The sequence below is a fragment of the Corvus hawaiiensis genome, chromosome 20 (assembly GCF_020740725.1).
Source record: "Corvus hawaiiensis isolate bCorHaw1 chromosome 20, bCorHaw1.pri.cur, whole genome shotgun sequence".
NCBI classification, from domain to species: domain Eukaryota; kingdom Metazoa; phylum Chordata; class Aves; order Passeriformes; family Corvidae; genus Corvus; species Corvus hawaiiensis.
The window spans coordinates 10919340-10944048 of record NC_063232.1 but is presented as its reverse complement, the minus strand read 5'-3'; the positions used below and the strand labels follow the sequence as shown (position 1 = coordinate 10944048).

At 48.5% G+C, this 24709-nt stretch overlaps 2 protein-coding genes across 2 annotated transcripts; one reads left to right on the top strand and one right to left on the bottom strand.

The window, feature by feature from the left end:
* The first annotated feature begins 1061 nt into the window (after positions 1 to 1061).
* LOC125336433 (myeloperoxidase-like) lies at positions 1062 to 15597 on the top strand. Its single transcript, XM_048324942.1, has 13 exons — positions 1062 to 1135; positions 1823 to 1916; positions 2746 to 2921; positions 3530 to 3653; positions 5642 to 5771; positions 7946 to 8146; positions 8238 to 8553; positions 9952 to 10112; positions 10524 to 10776; positions 12060 to 12230; positions 13032 to 13269; positions 13755 to 13972; positions 15147 to 15597. The coding sequence occupies exons 1-13, from the start codon at positions 1072 to 1074 to the stop codon at positions 15185 to 15187; spliced, it is 2187 nt and encodes a 728-aa protein (XP_048180899.1). The 5' UTR covers positions 1062 to 1071; the 3' UTR covers positions 15188 to 15597.
* Positions 15598 to 17052: 1455 nt separating this feature from the next.
* LOC125336435 (1-acyl-sn-glycerol-3-phosphate acyltransferase alpha-like) lies at positions 17053 to 23733 on the bottom strand. The gene is given in 7 exon segments (XM_048324944.1): positions 17053 to 17751; positions 20154 to 20226; positions 20732 to 20827; positions 21066 to 21241; positions 21646 to 21779; positions 23449 to 23675; positions 23677 to 23733. Coding segments are annotated over 7 exon segments (894 nt in total). The 5' UTR covers positions 23719 to 23733; the 3' UTR covers positions 17053 to 17605.
* Between the last annotated feature and the right edge of the window lie 976 nt (positions 23734 to 24709).

The following is a 24709-nucleotide window of genomic DNA, read 5'->3' as shown; positions in this document are numbered from 1 at the left end:
CACGCCCATCTTAGACCCGACTAATTTCTGCCCCAGTGCAGGTGTATAAAGGACTGACTTATTTCCCAGCCCTGCCAGTGCTGCAGAGATGGCAGGTAAGATCAATGCATTTTCATTTTATAGCTGTATTTGATATTTCTGGTGTGGATATTGGTGCATTCCATGGGTGAACCCAAGGAGATGGGAGGCATAGTGCAGTGTTGGGAGCTGGTGGTACTTCATTCCTCCTTCTCCCCTGATATGTATTTAATTTATTGTGAAAAGTGAGCAAAGACAGTCTGATTTATGCCTCATGCAGAAATATCCTGCAATATAAGGTTGCAAGGAATAAGCAGCTTTCAATCCCCAAGAAGATGGTCCAGGAATTTTCATGGAATTTAAAGTTAAGATAACCTCTCCCACTGTGAGAAATCTGTTAGTTCTTCCAAATTTTGTCTCTGTCTGGTTCTAAATAGCTAAAATGTTGGCTAAATTACTTAAAATAGATCTAGCTGCAACCTTTGGGTGAAAAATCTCCATTCAGGGAAGGTACTGTGCCACAGGGGGAGACACTGGTGGAACAGATCATGCACATTTCTGCTGTTAATGTGAAACAGGAATAGAGACGAATTTCAGGGAGCAGCAGGAGGACTGGCAGGGGTGGTTGAAAGACTGATGATAGATGTGGCAGCTTGTTTTGTTCAACATCAGGACAGAGAGGGCAGAGAGGGATGTGTGGGGTCAGGCTCCTTTCCATCAGCTGCTTGTGGACATTGCCAAAGACAGGACACCAGGACACCGCCCTCTTCCAACTCACTTTCCCAATATTCTCCATCACTGAGGCTGGACTGTACCTGTCTGCCTGTTCCTTGGCAGCTACTCAGCCCGGTTTGCTGAGGGTCCCACCACTCAGAGATGTCCTGGTGTCCTGCCAACACCTACAGCCACAGCCACAGCCCGAGTCCCACCGACAGATTCCTGAATCCTGAAAGAGATATTGAAACCAAACATGTCAATCTGTTCTGACCCCTCAGTGAAGCCCTGTCCATTGAGGATTTTATGTTGCATTTCTCTCTAGGCACAAACCCAAGGATGACTCTCCTGGGATCCATCATCACCCTCTGTGCAGCTGGAGCAATGGGCTTCTCAGGGAATGGTAGGTTCCTGTTTGTCCTTTGGCTGCTGCTCTACTGGAAAGGATGTGAATCAAAACTCAGTCTGAGCTCCCAGTTAGACACTGCTTCAATAAAGAACTGAAATGTCCTGTAGATTGATCCTCTAACAATGAAGTTGATACCTGAGAGGTTTGCCTAAGGAAACTCCCTATTTAACCTACAGCCAACCCTTCCATGCATAAATCAACCTTTTATGACAGGGAACCTGGGGCACAGATTGTGTCTTTGGCTTCTTCTGTGCACTTTCCCTGGGGAAATGTCTGGAGCCCCGGGAGTGGCTGAGGGAGCTGGAAAGGGGCTCAGGCCCCTATTGGAGCAAAGGAGGCTCAGGGGGGACCTTGTGGCTCTGCACAAGTCCCTGACAGGAGGGGGCAGCTGGAGGGGTCGGGCTCTGCTGCCAGGGAACAGGGACAGGAGGAGAGGAAATGGCCTCAAATTGTACCAGAGGTTTAGATTGGATATTGGGGGAAATTTCTCCATGGGAAAGATTAGGAAGCCTTGAAACAGGCTTCCCAGGGCAGTGGTGGAGTCACCATCCCTGGAAATGTTCAAAAAACCTGTGTATGTAGCTGCTGGGGACATGGTTTAGTGGAGAACAAAGCTCCTGGTGTATGTTATAATTGAGTATCCTCAATTTCTGCTTTTTCTTCTTTCATTCTTTTGAGCAGAAGTCTCAGAGGTGCTTTCAGATTCGTCTCTCCTGAGCATCATTACTGAGGCCAGGCAGTTGGTAGACACAGCATATTTACAGGCCCGGAAAAGGTGAGTTCTTCCTGCATGATGGCCCCAATATTTTAAGGCAATAAGATTAAATATATGTGTGTTTTCTCTCTTTTCCAATGCATATTTATAATGGAGAAGCCTTAGTGCCAGGGCTCTCCTTGTCATAGCTAGAGGGATCCTTTTGCCCAGTTTGGCTGGATTCTGGTCCCAGAGCCACCAATCACGACCCCCAGTACTGTTTCCTCACCTACCGTGCCACGGGCACCTCTCGCTGGTCCATAGTGGTTCAGACATGCTGAACACGTGTGAGTCCTCTCCTGGCAGCCAGAGTTCTGCCCGTCTCTGGAAGGACTGGAACTGTGCAGATGGACACCCTGTCCCAGATAAGTGTCAGTGGAAGTCAAACCCCAGCTATCCTCTGTGATTGTCCCAAAAGGCTGGTTCCAGGCAGTGGGAGGATTTGGGAAGGAGTCGCTCTCCACCCATCCTGCAGAAGTAGCAAGACACAGCCATGGGACCAGAAAGAGATGGAACAGGAGCAAGGTTTGTCCCTCTGTTCACAGAATACACCTTGCAACATAATACAGGTAAAATCCTATCCAGTCACAGTTCATTGATCTGGATTTCCTCATGATAGAACAAAATTTATTGTGACAAGGAAGTGTGACTGCAAAGTTGAAGTAGGGGATTACAATGATTTGTTTGCCAAAACCATCTGAGCTGATGTGCTGATGTGCAGACAGCTCGTCCTACTGGGCAGGGCTGCCTGCCACCCTGCAGGGTTGTCACAGCTGATTACACCCAGTCCAGCATGACAGAGGAGCTCTGAATTCAGAGAAGGTGCTTCATGGAACTCTTCTATGTTCAGCTTAAAGAGAAAACTGGAGGAAAAGATTGTCAACCCAATGGATTTCCTGAAGCACCTAAAGGACCCAATAGGAAAAACCAGATCTGCAGTCCGTGCTGCTGATTACTTGGAAACTACTTTGAAACTCCTCAAAATGAAGCTGCATCTCTCTGGGGAACAGAGCTTCAATGTCACAGGTAATGTGATTTAGACCAAAATGTCTTACAAAGAGCTAAGAGCAGGAAATGTGCCACAGCAGGTGGCAGAGAGCAGCTCTGCCAAGACCCAAAAAACCAGGGATAAAACTGTTCCCCAACAGGGGAATAGATTTTAAGGATGCTCAGAGACAGACCAGACCCCCCAGGTGTTTTATTCATCATCTTTGAGAGTCCATCTCTCCTATCCTTGTGAAAACAGCCTAACAATACCTGTGACAAACCTGGGACAAAACCCACTGGAGGCTCTAACCACTGAAAACCCTCCATCTTCCGCTTGTGCTCCTCACACCTGGGTTGTACTGCTCTGCAAACTCATCGTTTTGTTCCCAGCTGGGGTAACACCTTCCTGGTGATGATGCTCCCCACATTCCCCTGGAATGTTGCTGCATGCCCACCCAGTTTCCCTAGTCCAGAGGGGACGGCTGAATCACAAAAGGGTTTAGGCACCAAATTAACAATTCCAATCCAGATGTGTTAAATCCACAGCTCCGATTCAGCTGGCTCAAATGTTGACCTAGAACACTTAGAAGCTGAAACAACAAAAGAAGAGTAGGATCAGATGTTACTTTTCAGGGTTTCTCTTGCAGACCTGCTAAGCAGGAGACAGAAGGAGATGATTTCCAAGGGCACTGGCTGTGACTACCAGACTCGTTCCATTAAATGCCCGGAGAGGGACTTTTACCGGGCCATTACTGGGGAGTGCAACAACAGGTAGGATTTATGTGTGGACAGGGAGAGTCTCAAATCCGTATTCTGACCCAGGGTAGATGATTTGTGAGAGTGCCTTTTGACTGAGCAAGAAGAGTGACATGCTCAGTTTAATGAGCCTGTAACAGAGGATTCATTTCTACCTTTGCCCGGCAGGAAAAAGATGTAATTTCTTGAAAATCTCAGATTTGCCCCCACTGTCCTTTATGTGCTGCTTTGGATGAAAGAAAGGACTTCTCGGGGTGGGGGCAGGTAAGAAGCTGAGGAAATTTTGAGGCTAAGGCTCAACCTCTCATTTTGCTGGAGGCTACAGGAAATCACCCCTGCACTCTTCCATAGGGATAATACTCATTTCCCCAGCTGAGTCAGATGATAATATTCAGCTATTGATGTATCTGTGTGATGAGTAAGGATGGGAATTAAAAAAGACTTTAATTCTTGGCTCTTCCAACTTTATGTATTGTACATCTTTCATCTGAGAAAATTAGTTCTTCAGCTTTTTGCACATAGTTTCCCTCCAGGTTCAAAGCTGGGATCAAACTTTTTTTTTTTTGACCAGAAAATGACCAAATTCCTACTCTGACAATGGCGGTCAAGGCTCTCTGTCCTGCCGTGCCAGCACCAGCCCCCAAATCTGAGAGGGATTTGCATCCAATGTGCATCTGGCATGAAACAGATGTACCAGATGTGATGACACAGCACAGCTCTGCATCAGTGTGCGGGGAGCTCACGCTCACTGGGGTTTTCCAGTCTGTTCCCATGGAGTCCAGGGCCTCCAGCCCCACAAGGACAGCAGTGTCTGTCTGCCCAGGGGGGGTGTGGCATCTCTCTCACTGGGGATATTCCAGAACTATCTGGACACAATCCTCTGCCTCATGGTCTGAGATGACCCTGCCTGAGCAGGGACATGGGACCACGTGACCCCAGTGGGGTCTCTTCCAGCCTGACCCATTCTGGGATTGTGTTCATGCTGATTTGAGGCTCAAGGTAGGGTTGTCCTTGGCCTTGTTGGGCTGTGGGAGAGATGAGGGGCCACTGGGCTTGAGGGATCCCTGTGGTGTCAATATTTTCCCAAGGATCTTGCTCAGTTTGAGGCACACACCAGGAAGAATATTTTGCCTGCAAGGACAGTAATAAAAATCAGAACAAGAACCTGGTGGTTCTGAGTCCTTAATATTCGATGGAATTGCTTCGGCTCTGGCAGGGTCATTTTCCTAGGACACGCTCTTATTTCACAGCACACTGCTGTAAACACTGGGTACTCCTCTCCTTTTCCAGTGCAGAATCACAGAATCATTTCTGTTGGAAAAGACCTCCAAGACCATCAAGTCCAACCTTTGACTCATCCCCACCTTGTCAACCAGACCAGAACCCTGAGTGCCACATCCAGTCATATAGACAGGCATTGCCTGGGTTTTGTGTCTGCAGGGCCACAGATCATTGGCTCAATCAGAATTATTGGTCTTCTGAACACAAAATGCTGACTTTAGTGATTCTGACTTTTCAGAGCAGTGTAAGGCAACACAACAATGGCCACAACTGCAGGTTGAGAGAGTCTGTGTAAAAACTTCCCCAAGGGGCAGCCTTGGCACAGATCCCCACAGAGGTGGAGAATCTTTATCCTTGGAAGCTTCCAGCCCCCAGCTGGACAAGACATGGCCACCCTGACCATGATGATGGCCCTGCTGTGAGTCTGATTTTGAGAGGCCAATGAAGACAGAGGTGGTACAGAGATTTAAATGCCAAATAAAATTAATGTAGGTTTAAATGACAAATAAAATTGATAGAGTGACACAAGGCACCTTTTAAAAAAAAGTTGGTTTTTCTCCACATCAATAGCCTTGGTATAATTTGCTTCTTGGTGTTTTCCCAATCTCACCCCTGTTACCAGAGTGCTCATACGTGGAATAAAGGACTGTGAAATGTTGGTCTGTGCAAGGCTGCTGATGTTTGAAAAAATAACAGAAGTTGTTTTTCTGCTGATGCTGCAGAAATCACTCCCACCTGGGGTCCTCTAACCGCGCCTTCGCACGCTGGCTCCCGGCCCTGTACGAAGATGGAGTGTCTGTTCCCAGAGGAGCAAGTGAAGGAAAGCGCTACAATGGATTCCCACTCCCACTGGTGAGAGTTGTTATCCTGATCCAGCCATGAGCATGGGCACTGCCCTCCCTGCACCTGTCAGGAGGGAAGCAGTGACAACATCTAAATTGCTTGACCTTTGATCTCAGGAGCTGAATTGAGGCTGCTTTTCCGCACCTGAGTTATGGCTCAGGTTAATATTTTTTGTTGGAGACAGACATGAGCAAAAAGGTTGTGGATGCTTCCCTAAGCAGCTTCTAAAGTGTGCGTCCCAAGGATTGCTGCAGTCAGTGTGCTCAAGGACACCAGGAGGTTTGTACAAACCACAAGGCTTGGGAGCTCCTCAGCCACGTTCTTGACTTTCTGGATGTGCACGAACAAGTTTCAGCTGCAATGGGCTTTCCATGAAGCCAGGTTTGGCTGAAGGGCTGTGGAGTCTACTTTTACTCCTGATTGGATAGAGCTGGGGAATGACATGGAACTGTTTAATGTCATAATTAATTCTTAGTAGCTTATCTAAGATCATCTTGTGCATGATCTACAACCACCTGAAAGGACTAGGTTGGCCTCTTCTCCAAGGGAACAAGTGACAGGACAAGAGGAAATAGCTTCAAATTGTACTAGGGGAGGTTCAGGATATTAGGAAAAATGTCTTCCCTGAAATAGGGGTTAAGCATTGGAGCAGGATCTTCAGGGCAGTGGAGGAGTCAATCCCTGGAGGTGTCCAAAAATCAGGTAGATGTGGTACTTCTCGAGATGGTTTAGTGGTCCCGGAAGGGTGCTAAGGGGTGCTTACAGTTTCCTCTGGGAACTGACAGAACCTATCAGCTGGCCAGTTTGAATATGGACAATTCTCTAAGCCACTTAAAGTTGTGATCACCTCTGTTATCCACATTTAAGAATAGGCAAACTCCCCCCCCAAGCTCTCTCTCGTTTCCGGTGCTGGCACAGGTGGCTGCAGGGCCCGAGCAGGGCCCAGTGGGCCCGGCCAGGCCCTGCCTGGGCCAGGCCGGGCCGGGCCACGGACATCCTGGAGCCGATGGACCTGTTCCAGCCGTGGAACCCCCCCCACTGCCTTGCCGTGGGCAGCCGGAGCGGCTCGGCTCTCCCCCCTCTCCCCTGCAATAAGAAAAATTCAACATTCCAGCTGCAAAGCTGCAAGGCTGAGGTGAGATTAACCCTTTTATTGCTGTGAAGAGCTGAAAACCTGAGGGAAGAGAGAGAAGAGATGCTTAAAGCTGAAATTCTGTTGTGAAGCTATAATATGTCAGAGTATCCCGTTGTCATTTCATGAAGATATGGGGGGTGGAGTGTTCAACTCGTGAGCAAAAGCACCTGCGCTGAGATAGGCAGATGCTGACGCAGCTGTAATTTCATGAGAAGTTTGGACAGGGAGAGATGGACCAGATGAGGACTTTTGCTCCAAACGGGAAAGGAGAAAACCTCAGTCCCTAGAGATGCTCCCAGAGATAGTCCTAACGATGAAGATGATGAAGACCCTTTGCTCCCAGGGAAGGAGAAGGGCCTCTGGTTTTGTTTCTGAACGGCTCAACCTTAAAATTGTACCCCAAAAAACTTCAAGAGTGGACCCTCGAAAGCAGTTGCGGGAAAAGCTGCAAGTGGGGGGAAAGGACTCACACGCAGGCAGAGAGACTCCTCTTCCTAAATGGACTGAACAATATTTGGAAGTGGGCGGCTGTCTCGTTGTGATAATGTTTTCATAGCATGAGCAAGAAGAGACTTCTCTTTCTAAATGGACTGAACAAGGTTATTATGGAAGTGGTAACAGACTGAACATCTCAAGGGTTGTCTTTGAACATTGTCAGTGGGAGAAGGGAGGAAGGTGGGGGGAGGAGGAGAGTTCTGAAGGTGGTATAATTTTTTTTTCCTTCTTTTAGGTCTGTTAATAAACTTCTTTATATTCTTTCAAGTTTGGTGCCTGTTTTGCATTTCTCCTAATTCTTATCTCACAGCAGATAAACAGTAATGAGTATTTTGGACCAAACCACTACACTAAATTGGTGTTTCTGCCCGGTTACAAACCAAACCCGCGACAAGTGGGAATGAGGATACTTGGTTGAAAGCTGATGATCTTGGAGGTCTTTTCCGACTTTCGTGATTCTGTGATTCCAAGATCTCACAGGGGGAGTTTGAGCGAGATGCAAATCCACCATGGCAGAGACAGTCACATACATTTTCATTTCGGTTTTCTGCAGGTTCGAAAAGTATCCAATGAAATTGCTCACACGGCCAACGAGAACGTCACCGCAGACCAGCAGCTCTCGCTGGTCTTCATGCACTGGGGCCAGTGGGTCAACCACGACATAGACCTGGCCCCTGCCAGCGGGGAAGGAGCCAGCCTGGAGCTCCAGTGCCACACCAGCTGTGCCTTCAAGCCCCCCTGCTTCCCCATTAAGGTACCCTGACTCTCACCCATCCCACACTCTCACAGCAGCAAAAATAAAACCGCGGGACTTTCTGAGGCATCACTTCACTCCTTTGCTTTAGTTCCCCCCTGACGATCCCCGGATGCTGAGCTCCGACACCTGCATGCCGTTCGTCCAGTCCGCCTCCGTGTGCAATCCCGGCACGTTCAGCCGGGAGCAGCTCAACGCCGCCACATCGTTCATCGACGCCAGCACGGTGTACGGCAGCGACGACTCCCTGGCCAGGAGCCTGAGAAATCTCACCAACCAGCTGGGCCTGATGGCCGTGAACCAGGATTTCGTGGATGAGGGGCTGGAACTGCTGCCCTTCGAGAACACAACGCACAGTGTTTGTGCTCTCACCAACAGGAGCGCCAACATCCCCTGTTTTAAAGCAGGTAAGGTGCAGCTGGGGGGTTGTTTTCAGTGGGCCATAAAATCAAAAAGGGTCAAATATCTCCATATAGGATCCTTGTGGGTCCCTTCCAACAGAGAATATTCTGTGATTCCGTGATATTTGAATGAGGCTCTTCAAGACATGACTACATAAGGTGAAAGACAATGGATCCTCCCCACAGTTAGGGAAAAAAAAAAAATCAAGCAATAATTGATTAATTAACATCAAAATTATTTTAATTTCCCAGAAGAATTACAGCAAATTGTTCTTCCTTTATAAAGTCTTCTCAAAAGCAGGAGAAATTTTCAATAGAATAACCAACAGTGCTTAAAACTTCTCAGGGACTTTTTTACTGCTACCTAGAATTCACCATTCATGAACTGAATGCCAGTTGTCAGCTTGTCAGCACTGACAGGCTGAGAAAGTTGGGGCTGTGCAGCCTGGAGAAGAGGAGGTTGTGTGGAGACCTCACAGCACCTTCCAGGATCTGAAGGGACTACAGGGAATCTGGAGAGGGACTGGATCAGTGACTGTAGTGGGAGGACAAGGGGGAACGGCTTCACACTGAAAGAGAGTAGATTAAATTAGATATACGGAAGAAATTGCTCCCTGTGAGAACGGGGAGGCCCTGGCACAAGGTGCCCAGAGAAGCTGTGGCTGCCCCAGCCCTGGGAGTGTCCAGTGCCAGGCTGGATGGGGTTTGGAGCAGCCTGGGATGGTGGAAGGTTGAAATGGGATAGGCTTTAAAGTCCCTTTCATTCTGTGATTCTATGATTCAGTTTTCAACCCAATCAATACTAACAATTAAACACTCTTAAGTAATCTAGTTGATTGATTAACTAACCCACCCTACATCAGAAGAAAAGTCTAGAAGTTTGTCTGAAATTTAAACAAACCGAGGACAAACACAGAACTTACTTAAATTTGAAGTGATCCATCATAGGCATAATGTTAAAAAAAACCATTATAAATGTGAAGCTTGCAAAATCAATCATAGGAATACAGAGTGTTCCCATTTCCTCATTCTCTGCATGCTGAGAATGAGGAAATGGGAAACCTTGCTGAGTGAGGAAATGCTCAGTGCTTCTTCCATCATCTTACAGAGGAGTGAGATCTCTCCCTGGGTCCCCTCCAGCCTTCATAGAATCACAGAATGGTTTGGGTTGGAAGGGAGCTTAAAGCCCATCCTATTCCACCCCGTGTCATGGGCAGAGACACCTTCCACTATCCCAGGGTGCTCCAAGCCCCGTCCAGCCTGGCCCTGGACACTTGTAGGGGTGGGGCAGCCATAGCATTATCACCAGGAACATCACCACTTGTTACTTGTCTGTCCTAACACAAAAACCTGCTTCTGAAATTGAAAGCAATGTACAAAATCCCCAAAATATTTTCATTTTAGGTGACAAACGCGTGACAGAAAACCTGGGACTGTCTGCAATGCACACTCTCTTTGTCCGAGAGCACAATCGCTTGGCTATGGAGCTGAGGAATTTAAATCCCCACTGGGATGGGGAAAAGCTTTACCAGGAGAGTCGAAAGATTGTGATTGCCATAAACCAGGTACTGATCACTGTTTGCTGTTTATCATCCACACACTTAGGAGTGGTTTTTCCTCCAGGCAAAAGGAGGAAAACCATGCTTTGTAAAATCAGTGCAGTTATTTGTGGGAGATGGAAATTGTGAATGAGGATAGTCCATCTGAGACAGCATGGATATCCAGAGCTTTTTTATGCATCATATTACTGATTTATCAATTATTTATTATATTTAATGTATAAATTATTTATTAGATAAAATAATTTCACATTTAAAAATGATTTAAATCCATTATGCCAAACTTTTTCCATTGCTACAGCTCTTTTTTCTAAAGATGTTAATGAGTTCTGCTGCAGAGTTCATTCTCTGCACTTGGCTTTGATGGCATGTCTGCTGCAGCTGCTGATAACATGCTGTGCTCTTGTGCTTTTTCAGATCATAACCTACAGAGATTACCTCCCACTCCTGCTGGCTGAGGAGACCAGCAAGTGGATCCCTTCGTACAGTGGTTACAATGAGAAGGTGGATCCGAGGGCCTCAAATGTTTTCTCCCTGGCTTTTCGATTCGGCCATACGTCGGTGCAGCCTTTTGTGTCCCGTTTGAACGAGAGCTTCCAGCCTTTGGGTTCCTTCTCCCATGTCCCTCTGCATTTGACCTTTTGTGCTCCGTGGAGAATTATAATGGAAGGTAAGAACATGGAGCAGTGGTCCTGGTCTGGTCCTGAGGTGGACGTCAGCTGGTCAGGCACATGGAATTACAGAATCCCAGAATCATTTAGGTTGGAAAAGATCCCCAAGACCATCAAGTCCAACCTGTGACTGATCCCCACCTTGTCACCCAGCCCAGAGAACTGAGCACCATGTCCAGTCATTCCTTGGACACCTCCCAGCTCAGCAAGGTCTGACAGTGGGAGTGCTCCACATCCACTCAGATGGTGCAGCTCCTCCTGCTGCTCCAGGAGGCAGGAGACTCCCTGTGCCCAATGCCAATCCACCAAAGTCTGTGTCAATCAAAGCTCTTATATCCCCCTGCAATCAGGAGACATGGACAGAGGGTGATGCATCCAGTTTAATTGAGCTAAAGCAGCATTGTTCCTTCCTAGAGGTGCCCATCCCTCTTCCTGGCTCTAACTGGAGTTATGGGGTCCTGCTATTGCACAGCTGAGATCTCCAGATATGAGTCTTTCCAAGGAAGACAAATGTCTCTTCCAAAATAGGTTATTTAACTAATTATGAGAAATATAATTACACGTGTGCAGCCAATTTTCCTGTGTTTTGCTCATACCGTCTCCTGCTATGAAAAAGACACGGACAATCACACATGAATTAATTCTATCATTACATTTAATGTTTTTTAAAGATCTGTCATCTAATAGTGAATTATAAACTAAATCCATTGCAAATCCTAAAACCTTGGACAGAGCCCCCAGGCACCAGGACATGCTGCAGCCTGGCAGGCTGAGGAGCAGACTTGGAAAGGGACTGGTGGGCAGCAAGTGGTTTTAGGGCTGTGGAAGGAAAAGCTGAGGGATGGGGGGGGATAAGGAACTCAGTTACTATGAGAGGCTTTGTTTACTGGCATCTGCAGACATGTACAGATTCATACAGGTACCACTGTGAGGGTGGGCAGGCCCTGGCACAGGGTGCCCAGAGCAGCTGGGGCTGCCCCTGGATCCCTTGGAAGTGTCCAAGGCCAGGCTGGACAGGGCTTGGAGCAGCCTGGGACAGTGGGAGGTGTCCCTGCCCATGGCAGGGGGTGGAACAGGATGAGCTTTAAAGTCCCTTCCAACCCAAACCATTCCACGGTTCTGTGATTCTGTGATTCTGTGATTCTATATACACATGGTGAAATGAAAATATGGAGATGAAAACCCCACCCAGCCCATAACAGACTGTTTCAGCTGCATGAAAGGGACCACCAAAGCTGCAGATTGGCACAAAAAATATTTCCTTGATTTGCAATGACTGCAGGAGGCATCGACCCCCTGATCCGGGGCATGCTTGTGGATCATGCAAAACTCATGAAACAGAACCAGCTGCTCGTTGAGGAGCTCCAGAACCACCTCTTTGAACAGACAGAGGTGATGGGTCTGGATCTAGGAGCCATGAACATGCAACGGGGAAGAGACCATGGCCTTCCAGGTAAGGAGACACAAGTCCACACCTCCTATGAATAAGACTTTTTTCCTTCTGCTGCTTATGAATGAACTGAGCTTTTTCTATACTAATGGGAAGAAACCTTGATTTGAGGGTGAAGGATGGACAGACAGTCAAGCTCAGGGGAAAAAAAGGTCTCTGTATTATAAGAATCTTTTTCTGAGACATTTAAAACAAGGGCAAAAGGCTTAGAAATCAAAGATGATATTTGGGATAATGTAAGAAAGCAGGTGAGAGACAGTGGTGTATTGCAAAGAGAGAGCATGTGTGGTTCAGAAGGTACAGGCACAAGTGACCAAATTCAGCTTTCACATGGGCTTGGGCAGGTCCCCTGGGCTTTGTTCTTTGCTCATCAATCTTGTCTCGTGTCCCAGACAAGCCAGAGTTCTGAGCAGAAGTGCCTTGCACCCACAGGTGGGACTGCCCCAGGTGCTAGAGAAGAACAGGTGCTCTTGGGTTAAACACAGCTAGACTTCCTCTTTTCTAAGAATTTTATCTGAGAAATTTGGCCTTCCAAGGCTGCAAGGACTGATGCATTCACCCTCAGCAGTAGAAAGATGTAACCACCAGGATGAGCTGCAGTCATAAAGACAACCCAAACTGTTAGTTTAGTGTACATACAAGAAGGACCTTTGAAAATGTGATGATTGTTGGGACTGCCTGGACAACAGTGCCTTCCAGATCCTTTAATGCCATGAGAAGAAGCAGGGAATGCCTATGGGCCAAGAAAGGTGTTGTAGAGACGTGGTGGTGGGTCCTGGTCATCTGCTGCTCCTGCTCTTGCAGGTTACAATGCCTGGAGGGGCTTCTGTGGGCTCTCCCAACCCCAAACTGTGGAAGAATTGTCTGAGGTGCTCGGCAATCCCAAACTGGCCAAGAAGTTCATGAATGTGTATGAGACACCATACAATATCGACCTCTGGATTGGGGCAGTTGCAGAGCCCGTGGTTCCCCAGGGCAGAGTTGGGCCCCTCCTGTCCTGCATTATTGGCACCCAGTTCAGGAACCTGCGTGATGGGGACAGGTGAGAGATACGTTCCCTGTGGCATTTTTTACGGGGGAAATGCTGACCTTTCCTGTGACATATTAATCCAACCCATCTACAGCACTCCAGTGAGTGCTCCCAGCAAGGTTCACTCCTTGATTTTAGCCCAGTTACCAAAGGACTGTTTTTTGCAGCCTGTTTCTCCAGATTCACATGGCTGAGGAGCACCAGCTCCAGACCATGGGGGTCTCTGCTGTGGTCTCTGCCTGAGGTGGCTTTTGCTCTCAGGGCATAAAGGGGAGGATAAATCACTGCATCCCAGCAGGCTGCTGATGCTGTGTGGAAGAGGCAGGCTCTCTGCACTGGCAGAATCCAGGTCTGGCCACACTGGAGACACCTCTTTCTAAAAGGGTGTTCCTGGAGAATCAAGGTGGATCTAAGCACCGTTCAGACTCACCTTGGTCAGGTTCCCATCTCAGCAAGTAACCAAAGATTATAAACTGCTTCTGAAAATATCATTGCAGATTCTGGTGGGAGAACCCCGGAGTTTTCACTCCACAACAGTTGCAAGCTTTGAGAAAAATTTCAGTGTCGAGGGTGATCTGTGACAATACTCACATCAAAAAGATACCCAGGGATGTGTTCAAGATCAACACTTATCCTGAGGACTTCACTGATTGCCAAGAGATCGACGTGCTTGACCTCTCACCCTGGAAAGATGAGCCGGAGAGTGCCACAAAAGGTACCAGTGGTCTGAGATTGGTCAAAAATAATAAATGCACTATGAGGTTGCTTCCATGCCTAAAAAATGAAAGAATTAAGGTTTCCACAGTGACTCTGCCCCCAAAAGACAATGACTGTCCATTTAGCCACACTCAGACAGCACTGGTGGCAGACAATCCATCACTTTCATCATCCCTTATTCCCTGCCCCTTCCTTTCAAGAGGATGGGAAATCCCTCAAAATCCAGTCTGTTCTGGACTTTGTGAATGTTTCCTGTGATGACCTTATTCCAGGACAACCACAGTCTTTCCTGACAGGAAAGGTGTTGATGAAAAAATCAACTAGAATTAGCCAACCTGCTCCAAGGTCTTACTCTGCTGCTCCAAGTTCCTGCTTTCCCCTCATCTTCCCCAAAGCTTTAAATCAGTTTAAGGTGTATCTGGAGTAGTTTTGATACTGTATGGCCTCACACACCAGTAGCTGAACACACATGGTCAAAGGTTGTGATGTGCCACACTAAAACAGTGTCTTTTTCTGTGAGATGTGGACACTCAGTGTCCTACTGAAACACTTTTGATGAGGGCTCTCCCAGCTGAAATGATGTGGGAGAACGGATACTTGAAGAATGGACTGGCTTGGATTCTTTTTCTTTCTGACAACCCATTTACAGATGATCACAAAACCTGGGGATCACCTACACTGTCCTTCTGCAAGGCACAGATCACAAAGCATCTCCATGCAGTTCCTGTATTGAGTTTGAGTAACCATTTGAGGGAAACACTGTTGTTTAAGACAGATACTTGCACTTAAAGGCTAAATTATGGTGGCTTCACCCCATTCTTTAGCTGAGTCCAGCTAAACAACAGAGTTTTTTTCATTTATTTTTTTATCGTAGTCTTACGGTTACTAAAATGTGCTGAGCTGCTTCCTGTGGCTCCTTTCTCACCAGGCTTGGAGGAAGCCAACGTGTTTGTGTAACCCAGAGAGAGTGAAATTCCAGGGCTAAAAGCAGTTGCTAGAAGTTTAACCTTTTCCAATGGAAAGAAATTGCCCCCAAACCACTCATTCTAAGGCTGGAAGCACCACCGTGTCTCAGAGGTGCAAGGATACAGGGACGACAAAAAGGTGGAGGAAAATGGTGTGTCCAGGGAAGACTTTCTGCCTCTCAGCAGCTTTTTCTGCTTCATTGACAGTGTCTAATCCTGCTCATCAGACCAGCGTTGGAAACCCCTAATGGTGGCACCGAACTGCTCCTGGGAAATTCCTGCCTGGACATCAGGCTCCGCTGGCTGCTGTTGACTGAACATCAGCACATGGTTTCCCAGAGGGGAGCTCAAGACTATGTCATCTGTTTTATTTCCTGTAATGTGATTTTTTAATATAATTTCTTTCTAAAAACTTCCAGTAATGTAAGTCTTCAGATGGAAGGACAAGGATATTTTATTTTCTGTTGCCCTAAAAAATTGATCAGAGGTGTTACGACTCTCTAAATTGTAATTATGACAAGTTTTTTTACTTCCCATACTGAATGGGTGTCAAACCTGCAGGCTAGCATGCTTGCATTGCAGAATCAAATTCCTTATCCTTTGTACCTGCTCAGAAATCAGCACATGCATGTAATCTTCATCAAAACTTTCCCAGTCTCCGGGTTTTGCACAAGAGAAGAAGCTGTTTTGGCTGCTTCTAATCAGCAGTGAGATTTTCAGCCATTGAAGACACTGCAGCAGGGCAGCTGTGCCTTGAAGCCTTGAGACAAGTTTTACTGAAATCCTACAGTGAACCTGTGTGGTTTGGGTGTTCTGGGCAGTAATAAAACACATCCTGGGCACTCACCTCCAGCTGGCATCCATGACAGGCTGGGGGCAGAGGGGTTGGAAATCATTCCATCAGAAAAGAGCCTGGGGGTGCTGGTTGACAGTGGCTGAACAAGAGCCCAAGGGAGCCCGGGTGGGCAAGAGGCCAATGGCACCCGGGCTGTGCCAACCACAGTGACCAGCAGGACAAGGGCAGTGACTGTCCCCCTGTGCTGGCACTGCTGAGACCCCACCTCAAATCCTGTGTTGTTTTGCACCTCTCACTCCAAGGAAGACAATGAGAGGCTGGAGCATGTCCAGGGCAGGGAACGGAGCTGGGAAGGGGCTGGAGCCCCAGGAGCGGCTGAGGGAGCTGGGAAAGGGGCTCAGGCTGGAGCAAAGGAGGCTCAGGGGGGACCTTGTGGCTCTGCACAAGTCCCTGACAGGAGGGGGCAGCCGGGGGGGTCGGGCTCTGCTGCCAGGGAACAGGGCCAGGAGGAGAGGGAACGGCCTCAGGCTGGGCCAGGGGAGGCTCAGGGTGGACAGCAGCAGGAATTTCCGCATGGAAAGGGTGCTCAGGCCTTGGCAGGGGCTGCCCAGGGAGGTTTGGAGTCCCCGTGCCTGGAGGTGCCCAAAGAAGGCCTGGAGGTGGCACTGAGTGCTCTGAGCTGGGGACAAGGTGGGGATTGTGCACAGGTTGGACTCGGTGATCCTGGAGGGCTTTTCCAACCTAAATGATTCTGTGAATCTGTGTGTGATTCTGTGTAAGTCAGACCAGTGTCCAAAACATTCTTTGTCTCTGGTTCATAGCTAAACATATCAGCACAAAAAAGCAAATCACGTCGTGGCTGGTGGGCATCCTCTGACAGAGAAGGCAGGGCAGAACCAGGCTGGACTCAGAAATCAGGAGGTGCAGCTCCCAGAGTGTGTTTGAGTTGAAAGATATATAGGTTGTGTTAAAAATAATGAGGTTATCAAAGAATCATCGTAGAATTGCAGAATCAGTAAGGCTGGAAAAAGCACTCCAAGATCATTGAGTCCATTAACCCAGCACTGCCAGGTCCACCACTAAACCATGTCCCTAAGCACCAGATATACACATCTTCTGAACACTTCCAGGGATGGTGAGTCCATCTGGGTGTGGCAAGGATATTAGGCAGCATATTCCTGCTGTTTGCCTCTGGTTTCTGAGTCCCCAGACAGACATGTCCCTCTTGCACTTTGAAGATGTGCCCAACCACTGAAAGCAAAATCTTCCTCAGCTTAAAAGGAAGACTAAATATCCCAAAGAAGCCACCAAGCCCTGTAGACACATGTAAGGTCTTTAATTCCCCTCTCCCAAGGCTGCCTTGGTTTCTGTCTCTTGTGGCAGAAGTACTTCCCAAATCCTCCCCATGGAAGAGGAAGAAAACAGCACCTTCTCCTGAGTGTGTTCCACGGGAATGTGGCAGCCCTCAAATCCCAAGGCAGCCATTTCCCAGGCAGGATGGTCACAGGCTTGGGATCCATGCCTCCCCCTTGTTGTTTCTGAACAGGGAAAGGTGATTATGAGCAGGTAGCGATGATCACAGGAAGGGCCCAGCTCTGCCTGGGGTCCAGCTGGAGGGACATTCTCAGGGTTATGATTACACAGAAATGTCCAGCTGTCCACTGTGTGCCTGTCCTCCTGGGTGGCACAGTTCTCTGGGAGGGACATAGCAACATTCCCCTTGGAAGCTTCTCTCCTTCCTGGATGTTTTGCCTGTCTCTGGTATGTCAGCATTGCAATCCACAGTTATCTCTGATGCCAGACCTCCCTGTGGTTGCCATGGCCCCCCCTCAGCTGTAGCACACACAGCTGGAGCTGGAAGATGGGATTGCTAATGGGAAGCTCCGTTCGTCATTCCTGATATCCCCTGGTAGGCAGAGAGCATGGAGTCACGGACCTGCTCTGTCAGCTTGGGAACATTGTCTGGGCCCAGGCCAAGCGTCTCCACTTCTGGCAGGATCTGGATGATCATCTTTCCTGGAAGAAGGTGAGAGAGGGGGGAAAAAAAATACATGAGTGGTGTAGAAGAGCAGGAGAAGGTACAGCAGGAGGGTTGGTGCCAACCAAGGAAATGCCCTCGTTCCCACACCAGTGTGGGAGCCCAGCCACATCCCAAATGCACACAGCAAAAACCCAGCCCGGGCTTTTCCCATCCACAGAGAGCACAAGAATCATAAATATGGAAACAGGTGAACATCTCCTCCAACACAATATAGTGTTTCATATAGGATGAGTTTTCACAGCAGAAAGATCTCAGGGTCTGTCTAGATCACAGGCAAAGAGAAGATGTTTAATACAACACTTCCAAACTGGCTGTGCTCTGTCTGTGTACACCAGATTTAGCAGGGTCCCTCCTTCCAGAAACACACTTTGGGATGATGGAAATTGTGGCCAGGATTCCCTGGTCACACAGAAGCACCTAAGCAATGGACTGGTGTAAACTGGAAGAACATAGTGGGGAGCTGCCATCACGCTCTTCTGTTCTGGCACCAGGAGTCCCCTGGTTTGGCCAGTGGAGACAAGACAGCGCCTGCACAGACAGGAACCTGGGGATCCGGGGAGTGTCTGTGATGTGTTGTAATGTTCTTGCATGACTTTACACGTGTGCCTGGAATGAGATCCAGCAGTGCCAGCAGCAGAGCCGTGGGAAGAAGGCAAAACAAGCGTAGAGAAAAACTTCACAAAAGGAAAGGTTTTGTCAGGTTGGATAGGGCTTGGAGCAATCTGCTCTTGTGGAAGGTGTCCTTCCCCATGGTAAGGAGTGGAATGAAATGAGCTTCAAGTCCCTTCCAACCCAAATCCTTCTGCGATTCCATGATTCTGTGTTCCCTGCCTTCACATCTTACACCCAAAGCCAGGCTGGTACCTCACTTCACTTGCTCCTACTGGAAGAGCAGAGTGATGACGAGGCTGTGCTGGAAATACAGGTCACTAGGGAGCAGACTTCCAGCAAGCACCAGATGTGTTCCATGAATGACAGTGTCCAACACCAAGCACAGAGCCACAGGCTTTCCAGAGGCTTCTCAGCACACCCAGCGCCACTGTGGACACAGGGAGCTGTCCTGACCCACAGACCTGCTCAGCATGCAGGAATCTTGACCACCATCTTCAGAATCAGCCCTGGCAAAACTTCCAGGTGAGGAAAGTGGGAAAGTACAAAAAAAGCTAACTAGGGTTCTTTCTTCAGCAGTGCAGGCCCCACCTGTTTAACAGCCATTTAGAAAAGGGCTCAGAGATCAGCTGAGCATGGAATTAGCTAACCATGAATTCCCAGGGTGACTGAAGTTGAATATAAGCAAATGTACATGCAACTGCAAAAGTCTTTCCTAAAAAACTCAGGGAATTCTTGTAATCTCCATCCTTGGAGTTAATACAACCTCTTCTGGACTGGTCACAAAGCCAACTCGTCTGTCTTTAGAGCTGGCCTTGCTTAAAGCAAAATGTTCAGCTGCTTCAGAGATCCCTCCCCAGGATGTTATTCTCTGATTTCCCAGAGAAGGGAAGGGAAGGGAAGGGAAGGGAAGGGAAGGGAAGGGAAGGGAAGGGAAGGGAAGGGAAGGGAAGGGAAGGGAAGGGAAGGGAAGGGAAGGGAAGGGAAGGGAAGGGAAGGGAAGGGAAGGGAGCGGGCTGCTGAAATCCCTGCTCCTGGTCCTATTGACCCTCAGGTGGGGGAACACTTCCAGATCCAAAAGACTTTTGTGTGTGAACAGGGAGAGGATAAACCCAGCAGGTGAAAGATGACTGGAAACTGGCAATTCCATGTTTATAATTTGCACCACTCTCTCTTCCAGGTGTCTCCCTGTAAGAGAATGACTGCAACCGAGCACAACAATGGGAGGAATGAGAAGCAGATCCTCTCCTTAGGGAACACCAGGGCTGGCCTGGGAAAGAGTGGCAGAAGTCCATTTTAAGGTGGGCAGCAGCTAAGGGAGCGAAGGAACAGGATGGGTTACTTTTCTTTGTTGGAATTTGTACCATTTTTTCCTGCATTTTCCTTCTGAAGCCCAAGACTTGTGTCATTTTTTCCCAGAAAATTTTATCGTTGGCCAGTAGAAATTTTTGTAACCATAAATGTTTCCCAGCTCTCCATGCACCTGCAGATCCAAGGGCAGCATGAGGGGTCAGGGGCAGGACCTACCCCAGGACTCTGCTGCTTCTCCAAGTTCTCTTGGACAGGTATTGGACAAGCAGTGAGAAATCCAAGGGGAGAAGAAAAAGTGATGCCTGAAATGTCTCATTTCTTCCTGAGAAGATAGAAACTGCTGTTTTCTGGGTGCCATCTCCATATTACACGTGGTCCTCTTCCCACCTTTGTCATGGCTCCAAGGACTGAGCTTGCACCACCACCCAGACCATTCTTTGCCCCAGGTCATCCTCACCTGGTGTAAACCTCTTCTCCTTCTGGTTGTAGAAGCTGTTGTAGGAAGACAACACTACAGGAATAATGGGGACCTGGAGGGAAGGCAGTCTACAGTGAATATACACATCTCCTTATCCTTCCCCCAAAATTCAAGTCATGTTTTCAGGTGAATCTTGCACCTTGCTGATAATTATCACTGTCAGTGCCACAGCAGACACTCAGAGGATTATTTGAATATTTAGATCATTTAACTCTATCACTCCATGTCCCCACTTCTCGGCTTTGTAATTTCATCTCTGTATTTAGGCCAACAACTGTGGATTGTCAGATTACTGCCTACAGAGGCCAAGTCAGCAGAAACTTCCCTGTGCAGGTCCAGAGCTCTTGTCAAGGTCCCCCCACTTTTTTTTTTTCCAAGCTGTAACAAAGGTTTTCCACTTGCCACAGAAACAGCCCCCTCCTGTGCCACCTGCAAACCCCTGAGGGCTCCTGGATGTGTGCTCAATCCATAGGGAAGCCAGGGACCAGGACCCACGTTTGCTGGTGGACCACAGTAAGCAAATCACACTCCAAGGGCAGGAGGCAGGTGGGTCTCACCTGGGCTTTCACAGCCAGCTGGAAGGCTCCACGTTTGAAGGGCAACATGGAGCCACCATGGTTGCGAGTTCCTTCAGGGAAGATCAAGACACGCAACTGCAGGAGGGAGAAGACATTAAGGCAGAGGAATCTCCAGGTACAGTTCTAAGCCACTGCACAGGGATGGTGCCCTGGGGCTCATCTCTGTACTCCTCACCTCCATTCATGGACACAGAACACACTGATGCTCTCACTCTGTTCTGCTCAGTGCCCAGCTCAGAGACAAAGATCTCTTCCCACCCACATCCAGATTCCTGTTTTCCAGCAGCTCCTCATTGGACTCCTCCCCACTCACGTTGTCCTTGTGCAGGGAGTGTGCCACCTCTGTCAGGGTGCCAATGGACTCTTCCCTCCTCTTGCGGTCGATGAAGATGACCCCTGAGAGCCAGCAGGCCAGGCCGAATGTGCCCATGTACAGGATCTCCTTCTTGGCAATGGGCACACAGCGCCTCGGCAGTATCTCCATCATCACTGCAAAGGGACAGCAAGGACAGAACAAGTTGTCATCCGCACTCAGAGTCCCTCTAGATTCTGGGTGACAGCCCTCTGCTCTAGGAGATGCCATGCCTGAAGCTTCATAGAATCCCTGGGGAATTTTGGGGGTCTCTAGACCATCCACCCTGGCACTGAAGGAGAGCAGCTATGAGAAGGCTGTGGTCAGCTGGCAGTCTTGTCCCCATTCCCTCGGAGAGGGTGAAGCTGATGTAGCTTGAAAATGCCTCTGACACCCTGGAGAGCAGCCCTGGCCTGGGGCTGGCTGGTGAAGGACTCTGTAGCAGCCACGCCTGCCCTGCTGCCTGTGGCACCTGGGATTCCATACGACCCACCCCTACAAACACCTGGGGCCAGGAGCAGGAGGCAGGATCACCACATACCCAGGATGTCAAGGGAGGTCTGGTGATTCAACACCAGGACGAAAGGTTTCTTAGTCCTGAGGTTCTCCTTGCCCTTCACCACTATCTGAATGCCAAAGATGTATTTGAGTGGCAGGGCCAGTGTGCGCAAAATCCTGGAAAAAGGAGCAGAAATTAGCCAAAGAGATGCTGAAATTCGGGACAAAACACTGCATCCGAACCAGCCCACCTCATACACTGCTTCTGCCAGTTTCCCACAGACACAGATTTGACCATGACTTGGAGAAGAACAATTAGTGTCCCTCTGCAGCTAATTATTTAATTACAGAAGACAAATACACCTCACAGATTTCCCTCGAGCCATACATGACCATTGACACAGCAACTCCAGTCCCAGAAGTTCCACAGATCAACCAAATATTAGATAATATCCATATTCACAGCACACCTTTGTACTCTGCTTCCCTGCCCACTTTGCTGGGTTGGGAATACAGGCTGCAATAAACCTGTGCCTAACTCTGCTGGCTTTGAAAGAGAGGGGTTTGCCTCTAGGTGACATTAGGCTGCAGTGCTGGGAGCCCTATTTGATGAGATCCTGGTAAAATAAAATAAAAAAAAAGTCAGGCACCAATGTCAAGAGGTGAAGAAAATTTCTCAAAGCAAAAAACTGATGCTCAGTTAGGAGATGTGAATTCTCACTGGAGCATAAAATGGAATGGTAAATTCTGCTTCTGCAGCACTTCAGGAGGGTTCAAGCACTGTGGTGCCGTGTACAAGAGTCATCTTCGCGTCCCCCCTCAGCCCAGGTTCCTGATTGCCACCACCACTGATCACTCCTGGACACCCCACGCAGCCTCCAGGCGAGTCCTCAGCCCAGAGAGTCTGAACGGAATCTGGAGAGACAGGATGGGCAGCAACGGGATGGGCTGGGGGACTGCCAGACCTGGGACACCAGGCTGTCACTGAGCTGATGGGGACACCAGTGCCCATGCAGGGGCCAGCACTGCACCGTGGTGATGTCTCAGGTGTGCACTGGCTCAGAGTAGAGATTAGGAAGAGCACCTGGGATGGCTTTCTCAGCACAACTTAGAAATGGAATGGTCAGCCATGGGGAGGAGGGAAATACAGCTCCAAAGACCAGATAAAAGAGCTTTAATAAAAATAGCAATATGCATTACATCCAGGTTGTTGGCATTACCTGCTTTGGCAAATCTATGTCACTTTTTACATCCTTTCTTGCCATAATTTGTTATTCTTTTATCGACCCCAAACTGTAGGTACAAAAATGCTGTTAGCGAGGATTTTCTTGTTATTTTTCTAAGTCTGTGAGAGACTTTTCTCTCTCACAGAAGAGGTAGCAGGGAATGTAAACAACCAAGCCACCTGCAACCTTGGAAAGTCTTGTTTATGGTATAGTAGAAAATATTTTGATAATGGATGTTTTAGGATTTTGGCCAATCACCCCCAAGGGGTGGCTGGTCCTTTGTCCAATTAGACTATGAAGAAAAAAGTCTATAAAAGGTTTGTAAAATAATTAAATAAATCAATCTTTCTGCACAATTCCTGCCTGCTGGATCTTCTCCTCCTCCTCCTCCCTATGGCTGCGGGACACGGTGATGTACCGTAGGAACCAGGCCTGCGGTAATACCAAACCAGTATTAAAACCCACACCCCTTCTCTGAATTACAGTCTGTCATCTCCCCACACCAATATACAACTGATCCCTCCACACCACAGCACACCCCCAGGACCCTCCACATCAAAGCACTGGACAGAGTGGACTCTATCAGTGCTCAGAGCAGAAAGGAGCCACAGACAACTTACATCATGTTCTCTGCGTTACGTCCACGAGGAATACTGAGGATCATAACCCCAGTGCTTATGGTGAAGAGCCACAACTTATAGAAGGTCATCTTGCAGAAGAATCTGAATGCAGGTTTCACCTGGTAGAGGACTAGAAAGGCAATGAGCAGACAGGTAAAGGGGTAGTGAAGGAGGAAAAGCTCCATCCTTCCAGCCCGGAGCAGGTTGAGCAGAGCAGTGAACGAGTCACGAGCAGCTGGCGATGTAGGGCAGAGGTGAGACTCCCTCCATCAGCTACGTGTGGGTGGTGCAAAGCTGGAATGAGGTTTGGGAGTGAGGCTTCAGCCAGGCTGTGCTCTCTGCTGGGAGCTGCACTCACCGTGGGAAGCCGGTTTAGCAACGGCACTGCGAGAGCTCCAGGAGGGCTGGATGGCAACACAGCAAACACAGCAGCAAAGCTGTGCGTGTGCAGGGGCTGTGGGGCTGGCAGTGCCTGGAGGGCCCCTTCAGGGGGCTCTGGGAATAGGAACCCTGAGGAATTGTAAGAAAACCTCTAGTGGGGAGGAGCAGGATGTACCGGACAGCACAAACCCTGTGCAGAGAAGCTGTGGCTGCCCCATCTCTGGAAGCGTCCAAGACCAGGTTGGGGCTTGGAGCAAGCTGGGGTAGTGGAAGGTGTCCCTGACCATGGCAGCGGTGGAACTAGATGATGTTTATGTCCCTTCCAACCCAAACCATTCCATGATTCCATGATTCTATGACCCCAGGATATCTCACTGTGTGCAAACATTAACCTTCACCAAGCGAACTGGCTGCAAGATGTCCAGGAAATCAGAAATCAGTATTTTGGAGGGGAGAAAAAGAAAAGCAGTGATCTGAGCAGCCAGACCCTGCCCTACACATCCAAGAACTGGAGGGACCAAGCTGAGCAGCTGGACATTCCACATGTAGAGTGGGAAAAGTGCCACAAGTCTAGAGAAAAAGATAAACAAAGCAGGAGCAGCTAGTCCCAATGTGTTCCTGGCCAGAGGCAGGCACATGTTCAGACAGCATCTGCATAAGCAAGGAGTAAATCAGGAAAATGCAGGTATAACCTGGGACTGCTCCAAGTGCGTTTCATCTCCTAAAACAACTACGTGAAAAGGAACTTTGCAATAGCCAGAATGACTGGGCTGAAAAAAAATGTTTCATGATTCATTGTCTGCCCACCACGCCTTGCTCTAGAGCCAGCACTTCAAAGGAGCAATGACTCTAAATTCCAGCCAGGACTGAGAGCTGCAGA